We start from the raw sequence: 14796 nt of genomic DNA, 5'->3' as shown, positions 1-14796 counted from the left end.
ACCGTCACGCCAGAATGCGCAATTCAAATACCTCGCAAATATTTATAGGACATTTACGTTCCAGAACAGTCTCAGATCATGTAAATGGTTAGATCCATAGAGTCATTGTATCAGCCTATCAGCATGGCGCTGACGATTGAGTCAAGTAAAGTTTCAAGTTGACTCACTATCCAACGGAATGGCATAAGCATGTCACTCGGCAAATGATTGAGTTGCCTTTTAAGCGCCTGTCATGCAACCATCATAATGACTGACATGGACAAGCAGTCAATGGTCCGATCTAATGCTCAAAAAATACTTGATTCAGTGAAATCCTCCTTTGGCTGCGTACGATGTGATGAGGAATGCAATGAGTATGGGCTACTATACTGGTATTACTATTACATGCTACATACACGGTGGCTTCAGCCTGTACTCCGAGTCCTAGGCTACAGCTACGTGAGGTAAGTACATGTTCCCCGGATCAATTAATCATTCCGCAGGCTCCTCACTTCTCACGCAAGACACCGTCCTCAAGTTTACCGAACTTGACTCGTTGACGCCGCCCGGTCACCCTCGGAACCGCATCGAGTAACCTACATAAATGCATAGTTTTTTTTTCTGCAAATATCAAGCCCACTCAAAGTACGCTCGACCATGAGTACAGAACCCGCTTCACTCGCGTCACATATCACACCAGAGGGCCTTTCGGCCACTACTGACGAAAAGAAACCTGCTCTTTCAAAGGAGCTCTCGCCCTCGGACCACGTTACTCTGGACATGAAAGAGAATTCAATGGGAATCCGAGGCTTTCTCCCCTGGCAGAAAAAAGCATCCAAGGAAATGGAGAACAAAGCCGAGAACGCGGACGCAGTAGACACACCTGTCTCTGCCTCATTCTTATCGTTATTTCGGTGAGATCATCCCAATTTTCTGACCGAACGTGATGGTTGACCCTCACAGGTATTCAACTCGCTTTGAAATACTGATGAACCTTTTTGGCGTAATCTTTGCTGTGGCAGCTGGCGCTTCACAAGTGAGTTTTCAAATCCGCCAGCTACATCTTCTTATCTCCTATCATAGCCTCTAATGACTTTAGTATTCGGCGACATGACCCAAGATTTCGTTACATTTAATTCAGCTCAGAACGATTACTATCAATCGCTACAGTCTAACAATGCGAGCGAGATTGCGCAGGCTCAGCTCGCACTGGATGCTGCTTCTTCCGTATTTGTTCATAATGCCAGTCTGGATGCTTCTTACCTCGTCTATCTTGGTAAGTTCTTGATTCGATAAGAATCCGACCTAGTACCCACCTGAACTCGTACCAGGTATCGCGATGTTTGTTTCCACGTATATGTACATGTACACCTGGGTTTATACTTCAGAGGCTAATGGGAAGAGAATACGAGAGAGGTATCTTCAGGCCACCCTTAGACAGGAAATCGCCTACTTTGATGATGTGGGGGCTGGAGAGGTTGCAACGCGCATCCAAACCGATACTCGTAAGTCATACCGTGCTTTTCAAAGGTGGATGTTTGGAGTCACCTTGCTCTGAAATAGACTTGGTACAATTGGGGATATCCGAAAAAGTCACTGTTGCAGTCACTTGCATCAGCTCATTCGTCGTTGGCTTTATTATTGCATTTGTCCGGTCATGGCGTCTTGCTCTTGCATTGTCATCCATCTTTTTTTGCATCATAATCATAGGCGGCACCATGAAAACAGTTCTCTCCAAATACACGCAGTGAGTGTACTTGCTGCAAAGCTCGTCCTGAAGCTTTGATCTCTGTTCATTGCCAGATTGTCCTTGAAGCACATTGCTGAGGCAGGCAGTCTTGCAGAAGAGGTCATATCCACAGTTCGCACCGCGCAAGCTTTCGGGACACAGAACATCTTTTCAGGAATTTACGATAAGAACGTTGACGTAACTCGCATCGTTGACATCAAAGCTAGTATTTGGCAAGGTGTGGGTTTAGGCTGCCTCTTTTTTGTGAACTACGCTGGATATGCGCTGGCGTTCGATTTCGGAACTACTCTCATAAATGAGGGCCGGGGTTTGTACTTTTTCTGTGTCGTAAAAATGCATTTAACATTGGTTGGCAGTCAACGCCGGACAGGTTGTAAATGTCTTCTTCTCCATCTTAGTCGGATCTATGTCTCTTGCCCTGCTTGCGCCTGAATTACAAGGTAATTGTGGTCCCACGTTTTGGTTCGGAATTCTCATTGTGCCTTACTAAGCCATCACACGCGCTTGCGGTGCTGCCGCCAAACTCTTCGCTACGATCGAGCGTGTCCCTGATATCGACTCTGCAAACCCAGGAGGTCTCAAGCCTTCAAAGGTCTCTGGCGAGATTACGTTTGAGGAAGTCAAATTCCACTATCCGTCTCGCCCAGATGTTCCAATTCTCAAAGGCATCGACATCACCTTCCCGGCTGGCAAGACCACTGCTCTTGTTGGCGCATCTGGATCTGGTAAATCTACGATCGTATCTCTCACGGAACGCTTCTACGATCCCCTCAGTGGCTCCGTTACGCTTGACGGAATTGACTTGCGAGAACTGAATATCAAATGGTTACGCTCTCAGATCGGTCTAGTCTCGCAAGAGCCTGTGCTTTTCGCGACGACTATCAGGGGCAACGTCGCATACGGTCTCATTGGCACACAATACGAGGATGCATCTGACGAGGAAAAGTTCCAACTCATCAAAGCAGCCTGCATAAAGTCCAATGCCGATAGCTTTATTAGCCACCTGCCACAGGGATATGACACAATGGTTGGTGAGCGAGGTTTTCTGTTATCAGGAGGGCAAAAACAGCGCATCGCCATTGCGAGAGCTATTGTCTCGGATCCACGAATCTTGCTCCTTGATGAAGCAACGAGTGCCCTCGATACTCGCTCAGAAGTGATCGTACAAGATGCTCTGGACAAGGCAGCTGCCGGCCGGACTACCATCACCATCGCTCATCGCTTGTCAACGATTAAAAATGCAGACTGCATACTTGTCATGGGCGAGGGACTCGTACTGGAGCGAGGGACTCATGCGGAACTTCTGGCAGACGAGAATGGCGCATACTCTCGTCTCGTCACGGCTCAATCTCTCCGCGAGAGTCACAAAGATGACGATTCGGATGCAGTGATATCAAATGACGAGACAGATTTGGAAAAGTTTAGGTCAGAAGAGGTCCTCGATCGAAAGAGCACCATTCGTTCTATCGGAAGCGACGTCGTCAGTCAATTAAAAGAAAGAATAGAGGACCAGGCCCTAGAGGAAGAATACGGTCTATTTTATTTGATGAGACGAATTGCTGGTCTTCACCGCGGAGTGCTTCGCCGATACTTGATTGGATCTTTCTTTGCCATATGTGAGTTCGCGAAGCACATGTCATTGGCTGCGCTCATACATTTCGACAGGTAATGGTGCCGCTTATCCTGCCTCTGGTATAATCTATGGTAAGTCCTGTCATCAATCAAAACGGACGCCATTGATCCTGGCATGCACTGGCAGGATACGGAGTCTCCGGCTTTAGCGCGACCACAAATTCTGAGCGCAGCTACGAAGGAGACCGAAATGCTCTCTGGTTGAGTTGACATATTTTATTGGAGATCATGCTGGTACTTAACTTGAGCCAGGTTTTTCATTCTTGCCATTCTATGCGCCTTGTGTATGGGTTTCCAGAACTACTTCTTCGCTTCTGCTGCTGCTATCCTGACTGCCAAGCTCCGTTCATTGAGCTTCAAAGCTATCCTCCGACAAGACAGTAAGTGCTCAATCGCTACGTTAATTTTCTCACTCTTCTCACTCATCGAAACAGTTGAGCACTTTGACGACGACAAGAATAGCGTGAGTCTCATAGCTTCTCTAGCTCGTACAGAATCCTCATCAGAGTCTGCATTAAGACTGGCACTCTGACCTCAAACTTGAGTGAAAACCCCCAGAGGATCAATGGTCTTGCTGGCATAACTCTGGGAACGTGAGTATCGCCATTCATTCCAAAGTGGTCTAATGACTGACTTTGGTTAGAATCATTCAATCTGTCGCAACTCTAGTTATTGGCTTGGCAATTGGCTTTGCATACGCCTGGAAGGTGGCTATTGTTGGCATGGGTGGGTCCTGTTTTCCCAATTTACGCACTGCTCTTACAAATTTCATCATGAATCAGCATGTGTCCCTGTCCTGGTGTGCGGTGGCTATATACGTTTGGTACGTGACCTGCCTGAAAAACGCTCATCGTGCTAAACGTCTTCTAGCAAGTAGTTGTTCTGAAAGATCAGAGGAACAAAAAAGCGCAAGAAAGCTCTGCTCAGATTGCCTGTGAAGCTGCGGGAGCCATTCGCACCGTTGCATCATTAACCCGAGAAGAGCACTGTCTTGATATTTATAGACAGAGTTTGGAAGGACCTATCAGAAGATCCACTAGGACAGCGCTCTGGAGCAACTTGTTGTATGCACTCTCTCAGGCCATGGGTTTCTGGGTGATTTCTCTAGTCATCTGGTATGGCGCGACGCTCGTCTCGCGATCGGAGGTATCCACACAATCATTCTTCATTGCTTTAGTGGTATGGTTGTTTCGTCGACCTCTGGACATTACTGAAGCGAACAACGCATTGACAGAGCACGGTATTTTCCTCAATGCAGGCTGGTAACTTCTTTACCTTCGTGCCTGACATGTCATCGGCGAAAGGGGCCGCCGAAGCTACTATCAGGCTCCTTGATTCAACTCCTGCGATTGATGCAGAGTCAACCGAAGGCAAAAGTGTTCCGAGCGAGACTATCAAGGGCCGCATACAGCTGGAGAATGTCCGTTTCGCTTACCCCACCCGTCCCAGAATGAAGGTTCTTCGTGGTCTCTCGCTTACCGTCGAACCTGGAACCTATGTTGCCCTAGTCGGCTCTAGCGGTTGCGGTAAAAGCACAGTGTAAGTCTCGCCATTGTACCGTATTCGAACAGGTTGCTGAGAGTCCATCTAGCATTCAGTTACTAGAGCGTTTCTACGATCCACTGTCCGGACAGATCTCGCTGGATGGAGAGCTTATTGATGAATTTAACGTCAAGGCATATCGACAGCAGATTTCGCTTGTATCACAAGAACCTGTGAATACGGTCATGATATTGGTCTCTTGGTCGAGGGAGCTGACTGCTTGCCTTGCAGACTTTGTACGCAGGAACTATCCGCTTCAATATCTTACTTGGTGCCGCCAGACCAGAATCCAAGGTCACGCAAGAAGAAATTGAGGCTGCCTGCCGTGATGCCAATATACTAGATTTTGTTCAATCGCTTCCAGAGTAAGACCTCAATACTACGAAACTCTGGACTTACTGACGTGTTAATGTCAGTGGGTTCGATACCGAAGTTGGTAGCAAGGGATCCCAGCTGTCTGGAGGTCAGAAACGTGTGTATTATTCATGAAAGATATCTTCCTTTGCGCTGAAATCGTGATGCAGAACGTATAGCAATCGCTCGCGCACTGCTTCGGAACCCAAAGGTTCTTCTACTCGACGAAGCTACATCAGCCCTTGATTCGAATTCTGAAAAGGTAGTACAAGAGGCTCTTGACAAAGCTGCCAAAGGTCGCACCACCATTGCTATCGCCCACCGTCTTTCGACTATCCAGAACGCTGATCGCATGTGAGTCGATCGAGAGCATCGTCACTCGTGAACATTTTCTGACTACTTTACAGACATTTTATCAAGGAAGGCAGAGTCAGCGAATCTGGAACTCATGATGAACTTCTTGTGCGGAAAGGAGACTATTACGAGTTCGTCCAGCTGCAAGCACTCAGCAAGAAGTAGTAGAAGTTTAGAATAACGCCTAATATTTGACTCATCATATAATCACTGTCTCGTCTAATCAGTCATTTTTTTTTGCTTTCCAAAGCCATAAGGCCCAAACCAGTCGGAGGCGGGCATCAAAAGAAAATCCCTGCGGATCACAAACACCACAGTATCGAGCGACGTCTGCATCGATATCAATTCACCGCTGGCTGTAGCACGAGCTATACACACCTGAGACCCAGCCAAGTAAGGGTCCGTAACAGATGCTGCTCAAATTGGGGAACATATTCGAAATCAATACAGTTACAGATATGTTTCGGGTATGTATCGCATCTGTTCATAGAACTTTTTTGACCATGTCTCAGGTGACACTTCAAGGCTGCATCACTTTCTCGATAGGTGGCATCAAAAAGGGCCAGATAAACGTGATTAGAACTATTAGTTCTGGGACGCTCCTCCGCTTGCAGTAGTCTCTGGTGACAATCTTAAGGGCCGCAGTGAGACCCGATGTCACTTGATGAGATTGATACGTATACCAAATTTGCCCGACTGGAAGATATTTTTGGGATGATGGATGCGGAGATTGCCTAGGACTGGGGTAAGGATGGGATTAAGTCTTGAAAGAAAGAGCATTGACTTTGCGGAACTGCAGCGTGTTGACGATAGATTAGTAGTAACTGGAGCAGCAGTAGGTAATGAGATCGTGGTCGCGGACCGTGATGCAAACGATGATGGGACTTGGCAGTCTGTATCGGATACTTCTACTTAGTACCATCAAAATAAAATATATTTACTTACCAACTGCCATGCTCGCAGAACATTTCTTCTGGCCGGACCATTTTGATCAGAATAGTAAGTTCTGCCCATAACACCGTAGCTGCACTATCATGTGTTGACAATTAAATTTTTCACATATGCAGTATGGGTATCGAATTTAGGCTAAGGCTTGAGGCTGAGGATTACCAGGAATTCATCTGTATCGGCTAATACATGAGGCCTGAGGATTCACAGGAAATCAAATTGTCTGTAAAACATTTGAGCAAGTTTCCCGTTGTCTGTGTATAAAAGAGCCAAGTAATCACCCTTATTTTAACTTCAACAAAGAACATCATCCCCGTCCTTCGAAGTACAACAATGAAGTTCATCTCGCTCACCATTATGATTATGTCTGCCGTACTGTGCCGCACAGTTATGGCACAAGTAGACCCCAGCGGCGGGCCGTGCACCAACACTGGTGAATATCTTCAGCATACGTGTTTTGACCTCAGACCGTGTACTAAGTACGGGTGCTTGCAGAACAGTGGGCCTGCGCACTCCTCGCGGGTTATAACAACAACAAACCGTATATGTATTACTGTGCGCAAGACCATACTGTGGAGGTCGTGCAAACATGCACCTGTGCGGGTTGCTGTTATGTCGTGGATGGAGGTCTTAATGGCGCGAAGAAGAAATGTTGGTAGTCTATTATGTAACGAGGTACGAGCGGAGGAATAGAGTTTGGTCTTCGAGCGAACGTCGGACGTGGCACTACGCTTCTTGTCTCCGTGCCACATAGGGTTCAGGGAATTAGGGATCCCGCTCTGGTTGACCGGCTAATTAGCACGACCCACAGTGAGGGCCTAATTGACGAGTGTAAATGAAAGCAAATTCACTCAAATTCACCCATAGCTCTTTGACGCTGATTTGCGCTGATTTGCAGGTAAATTTGGTCTAATTGACCGTAATATACAACGAAGCTGCTTATCTCCATTCCGCCCACTCATCATCCATCGGTGTCGAGGACGAAGTCGTGGCCATCACCTTTGGCGTCGACGGACCTCCACGAGCAGCTGTTGGCTGTACAGGGTGGTCTGACAGAATATCGAGGAGGTACGTGGATGATATGTCAATGTCTTTACCCACATTGAACTCCGTGCTTTTCATGCCAGCTAAACCCACATAGTCCGTGCTATCACGCCAATCCCCGTCTTCATCATCCGAGTCTGAACATCTACCTTGATGTTCGTTGGTCAAGCTCGAAATGATGTCCGCGGTCACGATAGGTGGTCGAGTAGGTGGCGGGACAACAGGTGGTGTCTCAGGTTTACCGTGGATGGTTGCATACATATCTCGCCATTTGACGGAAGGAGCGACTGTCGGTTCTTTGCTCACGTCAGCTTGCCAGCGGTGCCACTGACGAATCTGTATATGTTCTTTTAATGTCGAGATGTCTTGTCTGCTCCGAGTGGGGCTGTTAAGCCACGTGATTGTTAAAACTGTCCTCTCGTCGGCCATCGACACTGGGACGACGGAGTATAACTTGATTGCAAGGGCCTGGACATAAGAGTGAGTCAAATAAAAAAAAAGATTGAATGAATGTTACCCCAAGAACTCGTGCGTTTTCGTCCTTTTGAACAGCTAACCACCAGTCTCGAACATTCTCGTGCTTGCGAATCTTACGGTTGAAAGGATCCGCTCCTTTGTGATACTCCTTGAGCTCGACCTTCAATGCCTGCAGAGCCTCTCGTGGAGTCAATCTCCTTGAGATGTTGTTGCATTTAGCTTTGCGATGGGGAGGACAATATTTACAATATTTCTGCGACTCGAACTTCACAATTCTTCGGATTCTCGGTGATCGTCCGAATCGGCAACCAAATCAACTTATATATTTTGACTATGACGAGCCAGCGTGTTCAGAAATTAAGCTTTTTGCACTGGTCCAGCCGAAACCAGCCGAACTGAATCAGGACCCAAATTCACCCAAATTGACACCCCGTTTTCGAGGGTCTGAAATTCACCCTGTCATTCACGGTAAATTAGCAAGGCAAATCAGCTGGGCAAATCAGCCCACCCCAAATTCCCTGACGCCTAGTGCCACAACATTCGTTCGCACTCAGAAGTATCGCCCTGCTTGTTTTATTTCCCCACCCTCCTCTCCCTTTCTTTCGTCGTTCCCGACTCAACATTTCCTCGCTGACTCCACCCAAGATTCCGAATCAACTGGGCCCGGAGGCCACCTGCATTCTGGTCACTGCGAGGAAGCCCTCCCTCCCTCGCAGCTCACCTCAATACACCATCATTACTGATTATACCTTTTCCATATTCGAACACGTCTAAGTGATCCTCAAAGACACATAGTAAGGAAAAGCCCGGGCAATTTCCATCGGTTTCTATCTTCCAAGATCCACCTTGGTCGTATCTGAGGGCCAGATAAACATGATTAGAACTATTAGTTCTGGGACGTTCCTCCGCTTGTGGTGACAATCTTAATGGCCGTGAGACCCGAATTGATGAGATTGATACGTAGACCAAGTTTGCTCGACTAGAAGATGATGATGGATGCGGAGATTGCCTAGGACTGGGGTGAGGGTCTTGAAAGAAAGAGCACCGACTTTGCGGGACTGCAGCGTGTAGATGATAGATTAGTAGTAACTTGACTCTTGAGTTGACAATTATATTTTTCACATATGCAGTTTGGGTATCGAATTTAGGCTAAGGCTTGAGGCTGAGGATTAACAGGAATTCATCTGTATCGGCTAATGCATGAGGCCTGAAAATCCACAGGAGAATAGAATTGTCTGTAAAACATTTGACCAAGTTTCCCGTTGTCTGTGTATAAAAGAGCCAAGTAATCACCGTTATTTCAATAACGAAGAACATCACCCAGCCCAGTCCTTCGAAGTACAACAATGAAGCTCACCTCACTCGCCATTATGATTATGTCTAGCCGCGAAGGCAACTCAAAAAAAGGCAGCCTATCCTTGGAAGATGTGACCTGGCACTGGCAACTTTACCATTACTGAGGTCGAAAAATCTACCTCTTGGCTCGCCATATACGTGACCCCCGCCTCCCGCCGTGGTCGGGGTGCTGCGCACGCACGGCGAGAGGGACGAACTCGCGGGAACGATGCCGGATATGGGAGGAACGGATGGAAAAGCGAGCGAGTGCCAGCGGGAGGGAGGCAAGTCTGTGAACGAACGAAAGGCTTGAGCATTAGGGGCAGAAGGATGTACAGTATGGAGCAGTAACTAAGTAGGTACTAGTAGTGTGACGAGCTCAAAGTTGATATAGTTAGAATTGAACGGACCTACGAGACTTGGCCTGAATTAACGAGGGACAATGGCTTCGAATGTGTGAGCCATCCGTCCTGCATGCTGGGCAACAAAAGGGAGGGACTTCGAGGTGTTTGGGGTTGAAAAAAAGAAAAAGAAGCGTCTAAAAATCGTCAGCGCAGGTCATGGCCAGTGGCAGCGTGCGAGAAGTATTACTCACTACTTTCGAGGGATGATATCCCCGCGCTCCTTCTTCGCGCGGTTGATTGCCCGAAGCAAAGCTGTGTGGCCCACAGTGGCCTCTGGATATGCAGCGAGGAATGCGGGCTCGTGTCCATCGAACCTAGTGTGTTGCATAGAATGATGATGGATGGGGATGAGAGCAGTTCGTGTGCCCAAAAATTGCGAAATCAACATCAGTGAACTCATGGATAAATTAGAAAGACATATATGGCAATATATAGTACATAATCACAAGCATGAGCATAACTCTGCTACTATCACCTGATTCGGAATGCACAATCGATGGATAATGCACAATGCACTCCAGAGCTCACCACTCTAAATATATTTCATTCGGAACAGCTGGTGGACAATTATTAGCATACATTCAATAATACTACCAATTCAAAATTTTAAAATCGGTGCTGTGAAGCCTTCCCGAGATGAAACATTGTGCGAGTGTGCCCAAAATGAGTGATTTTGGACACTAAATCCAAGATCCACCCAGATCCCATTAACCTATCAACACAGAAAGTTCAAAATATGTGAAATGCACCATCCTGAATCTACTCCAGGTGTTTCTATGTCAATAGGACACCACCACAGCATGCTATTCGCGATTCATGAGCAAAGCGTGACGGTCAGGCTAGATTGGGAAATCACACTCTCGGCTTGGTTGAGTCTCCGCTTTCTTTGCATTCGGCAGAATCGGCACATACCAGCATCTGTTCCTTTGAAGACACCAGAGGACATTGTTACATTACAAGGACAGTCGACCAATGTCAAGGACAGCTCGAGTTTTTCGCAACCGCCCTTCACCACATTCACAACCTCCTCTCACACGCGAGGATCGTGAAAAACGTATCAAGGATGCAATCGATACATGGCGTGGGGGTGAAACTAAAAGCCTCCTACAAGCAGCCAAGATGCATGGTGTCGAGCACATATATTCCACAGTGCGTAGGAGATGTGAAGGGTTGACTCTGCCACGAGACGAGGCGCATGCAAAACAACGCCAAGTCAAAATCAGAACTGGAGGATATTGCTACTGCTCTTTCGCTGTCAACCGAGGGCACGAAGTCTGAAATTTTAGAACGCATCAAAGGACACTTGGAGAATACTCCCGACCTACGCCAGGACCACCGCTTTTCTGGTCTTTACAACATCTCGTGGAAATCGGGCACCCCATGAGTCAAACGGTCATGCTGGATCTTCAAGAATTGACCATACTGCTCCCATTCAAGCTACACCATCTCAGCAGCTCGTTCCAAGCATCAGTCATGGTTGTATTTCACTTACTTCCATGTTTATTTTGTTGCTGATAATGTCTGAATAGCTATGCATAGTAACGGCGCTCCCTTCTCGAGTCAAGCGGCACAGCAAATGAACGGTCCTTTACCCTTCCCCTCATTTAATCCACCACCTGCATACCCACTCCATTATCCAGGTCGCGAGACACGATTCATGCAGCCAGTGCCAGCCCCAGAAGGGGCTCGTCCTCTTCGAACTTCACAAGACCCTCCCACCACCGGCTACATGCTGGGCCGTCCACTGGCAGATACATGCCTTACCCCCTGCATGGCCTTCCTGCACCATTAAATAGAGTTTCAGCAAATAATGATCACTCAGCACATCCTAGTGTTTATTACTAGATATTATTCCCTCAATGAATTTGATTTGGAGCTCGTTATTGAAGCTTGAAGTTATGAACGGTGCGGAACACTGGACTTTCATTCGCTTTGCACGCTGTCGGACTGTGAATATCATTGTGTATTGGCCGAGGTGCCGCGCGTGACATAGTGTGACGAAATTGTGCATTTCTATTGTGTTTTCGACACCTCAACTTCCAGTGCTGCCGCTGCAACAAGCTCGCAACAAAATTAAAAAATTCTTGTTGGGCCTAATGCACAGAGACCTAAAGTATACACTACAGTAGATCCGATACGAATATGTGTTGTTGTTGTGTTGCTATTCAGCAATAAGTGTAAATTGTGCATTTCCCGTCGAATGATAGTATTGATCGTTACATTTTAATATTTGACCTTATCGTAACGGCGCCTACGCGCCGAGTCCCTGACTCCGTTTTCGCACACCTCCATGCAACCTGAAATTCTAGTAGTTACCCCAGCCGACGTTCGGTTTGCCTGCCTTCACACTGCCTGTCTTGAATGGGCTTCATCCAGAGTACACACATGTATAAGACAGACTACAACAAATATTCAACGAAACCACCAGTACTTCTAGCAAACCAGAAACCTCCCAGACAGTTGAATGCCTGAATGATGCGGCCTCTTTAAACATGCCTACATCTGACCTCATCCAATGATACCAGAATCTCCAACTATGTGGACAACATGCCTGTCTTAGCTGCCTTCCTTGTTGGACTTCCTTGAGCAGGAGGACCATCAGCCTTGCATTTTGGTGAATTGTACATCAGGACTGGGCAGACAAACTTACTAAAAATGATGGCTCCTTCACCGTCATATAACTCGATTAGGTCTAGCACTGCAGATGACATGATGGCGAAGGAAGAAAAGCAGGGACCCTCACTGTGTCAGGAAAAAAAAGCAATGATCGAGTAAAAGCCCAGTGAATGTCCTATTCTGTGCAGTTCATGTTCAGAGCACATCGACATCATCCAAGTCCAAGTACGACATCAAGAGTCTTTTGAGCATTTCAATGGCCCGTATCTATTTCATAGGACTCTCACCAAAAGCACGTGCTCATCGTGCAGGTTGATGGGCAAAGTACATGGACATCATCAAAGTAAGACATCATACAAGAACATGTTGTGCAGGAGGGTTTGATGCCAGTCAACCCAAGCAAATTGGGTAGAGTTGGCAGAGGATTTAAGAGATGGGAAAATGTTTGAGTTCGACAAGACCCTCCTCCACTAACGTGGGAGGTCGGGGATACAGGAAACAACAGTTCCTGATGTTCATATCCCAGTGCGCGGTCTATATAATGCTCAAACTCATACTTGAAGGGGAAGGTGGAACCATTTGTGCACCTGCCCCAATATCTCTCTTGTCAGGCAACAGTGCAATTGTAAGGCTTTGTACCAAATCTCCATCACGTCAGTGACAATTTTTTATGTGAGCATAAATGCCAGTATCTTGCAGGGAACGATGATGAATTCACCTGAGCACCTGAGCAGAAAATCACCTTGTGTGTTGACTTCGGAGGTCATCTTTTTGATATATCTAATAGTTGTCAACTATATATCAGTTGCAGACAACGTCAGTGTATTCACTCGAGCGTGCGGCCAGAAAATTGTTTTGTGCTTCAACTTGAAAGGCCATCTTTTGCATATTTTTACAAGAACATCTAGACGCTTGGGTCCCTACCATTTTTCCCTAATCCTCCTCGTATCAGCCCTCGTGTCATACCCTTACCCCGACCTTACCCTCGTCATCCTTGTCATCCTCGCCTTCCCTTTTGCTCTCTACCTGTTGCTGCAGCAAAGCCAGTACATTTGGCCGGATCCTTTCGCTGACGAAGCATACCCATGCTCCGTTCCACCACCTGACTGATCCAGTGGATAGTCACCTTTATCCTTACCGTCCGGACGGTAACCTATGATACGATGCACGACGCATCCCCTTTGCCCTGTTCCCTTTCTTGATCTCTGACTCAGTGCGCAGTCGCACATGCGACTTATACTTAGATCCGCAGCTGCACGATCGTGCCCCTGCGCGTTTCACTTCTTATTTCGATCTTTGACTCACTTTCTTATCTAGCACGTTCTACCTCGACCGAACGTGCCTTCCTGTTATGGTTTTACCCTTACCGATTGCCTCTCCCAGTATGAGTTATCACCCACTAATACGTCTCCTGTCCTCTATATAAACTCGCTACCATGTACCATATTCCCTAACTTGAATCTACTTGGTTCTTGACCTCCTACTCTTAACTGAGTGATCCTTTCTGCCTTGCCAGCAGTCTATATTCTATCTTCTTATCTGCTCATCGCGGATAAGCCTATAGTCTCGACCTTTGCTCATCGACTTCGTCGACCAGCAAAGCCCCTGTTAACTAGTCGGACTTCTGTCCCTAATTAACGACGATCCTTACGATTAACCTTCGGGTGTCGTAAGCCTAGGCCGATATAGCTTATCGTCTCGCACCCGCGTGACATAAGCTACCCGATTTGGACATAGGCGTTAAATCATACTTGCCGAAGACCCGCCAAGTACGACCCCTAACCTTGGGCTAGCCCAAGGACGTCCTCGACCGTTGACGACACAAGCTCTGTTTGAGCGTCGCCAACAGATACCATCCAATCGTAACACATATATACAACAGTTTGTCAGATATATATCAATTGGGATTTCGTGCGAAAAAGCTTTACCTTGGCAGCAGTCGACAGTTATGCATTCATTCTGATCTCAGTGGTATCTATTCCAGACATCAATTGACCATTCATCGTTCTTCACTCACCATCCAACAGATGTAAGGTGTATTGCACCATCTATCGACGAAATCACATAACATCGTACATGACCAGAAGAGTCCTTAACGAGGACATCTTGAGGTTGTTTTGTTTCTGATGTCCGATGACCATCCATCGTTCTTCACTTACCATCCGACAGATGTAAGGTGTATTGCACCATCTATTGATGAATGCATCCTAACATTGTACACTACCAGAAGAGTCCTTAACGAGGACATTTTGGGTTTTTCTTTCGGATGTCCGATGAAGATGAGGAATCTAAACTGTGGGGAAAGTTGGTGCTAAGCTAAGCTAACAAACCAGATAGACCCGTGCGAGTGAAATCGTCATC

The 14796-nt window shown here is 46.9% G+C and overlaps 2 protein-coding genes across 2 annotated transcripts; one reads left to right on the top strand and one right to left on the bottom strand.

Moving 5' to 3' along the window:
• The first annotated feature begins 254 nt into the window (after nt 1–254).
• Nucleotides 255–5970, top strand: EDB93DRAFT_45860 (P-loop containing nucleoside triphosphate hydrolase protein). Its single transcript, XM_041456447.1, has 23 exons — nt 255–443; nt 504–893; nt 943–1015; nt 1063–1255; nt 1311–1484; nt 1543–1726; nt 1783–2036; nt 2086–2169; nt 2221–3345; nt 3395–3433; nt 3489–3561; nt 3614–3741; nt 3796–3824; nt 3881–3954; nt 4005–4087; nt 4144–4184; nt 4232–4537; nt 4596–4900; nt 4953–5076; nt 5135–5268; nt 5320–5375; nt 5428–5611; nt 5665–5970. The coding sequence occupies exons 2-23, from the start codon at nt 637–639 to the stop codon at nt 5774–5776; spliced, it is 4032 nt and encodes a 1343-aa protein (XP_041313941.1). The 5' UTR covers nt 255–443; nt 504–636; the 3' UTR covers nt 5777–5970.
• Nucleotides 5971–7039: 1069 nt separating this feature from the next.
• Nucleotides 7040–10219, bottom strand: EDB93DRAFT_1324627 (uncharacterized protein; the record flags this gene model as incomplete). Its single annotated transcript, XM_041455014.1, has 3 exons — nt 7040–8071; nt 8121–8277; nt 10014–10219. The coding sequence occupies 3 exons, from the start codon at nt 10217–10219 to the stop codon at nt 7499–7501; spliced, it is 936 nt and encodes a 311-aa protein (XP_041313940.1). The 3' UTR covers nt 7040–7498.
• Between the last annotated feature and the right edge of the window lie 4577 nt (nt 10220–14796).

The sequence above is a fragment of the Suillus bovinus genome (assembly GCF_016758785.1).
Source record: "Suillus bovinus strain UH-Sbo-P2 chromosome Unknown EDB93scaffold_1, whole genome shotgun sequence".
Taxonomy (NCBI): Eukaryota; Fungi; Basidiomycota; class Agaricomycetes; order Boletales; family Suillaceae; genus Suillus; species Suillus bovinus.
This window is presented reverse-complemented; position numbering and strand designations above follow the sequence as displayed.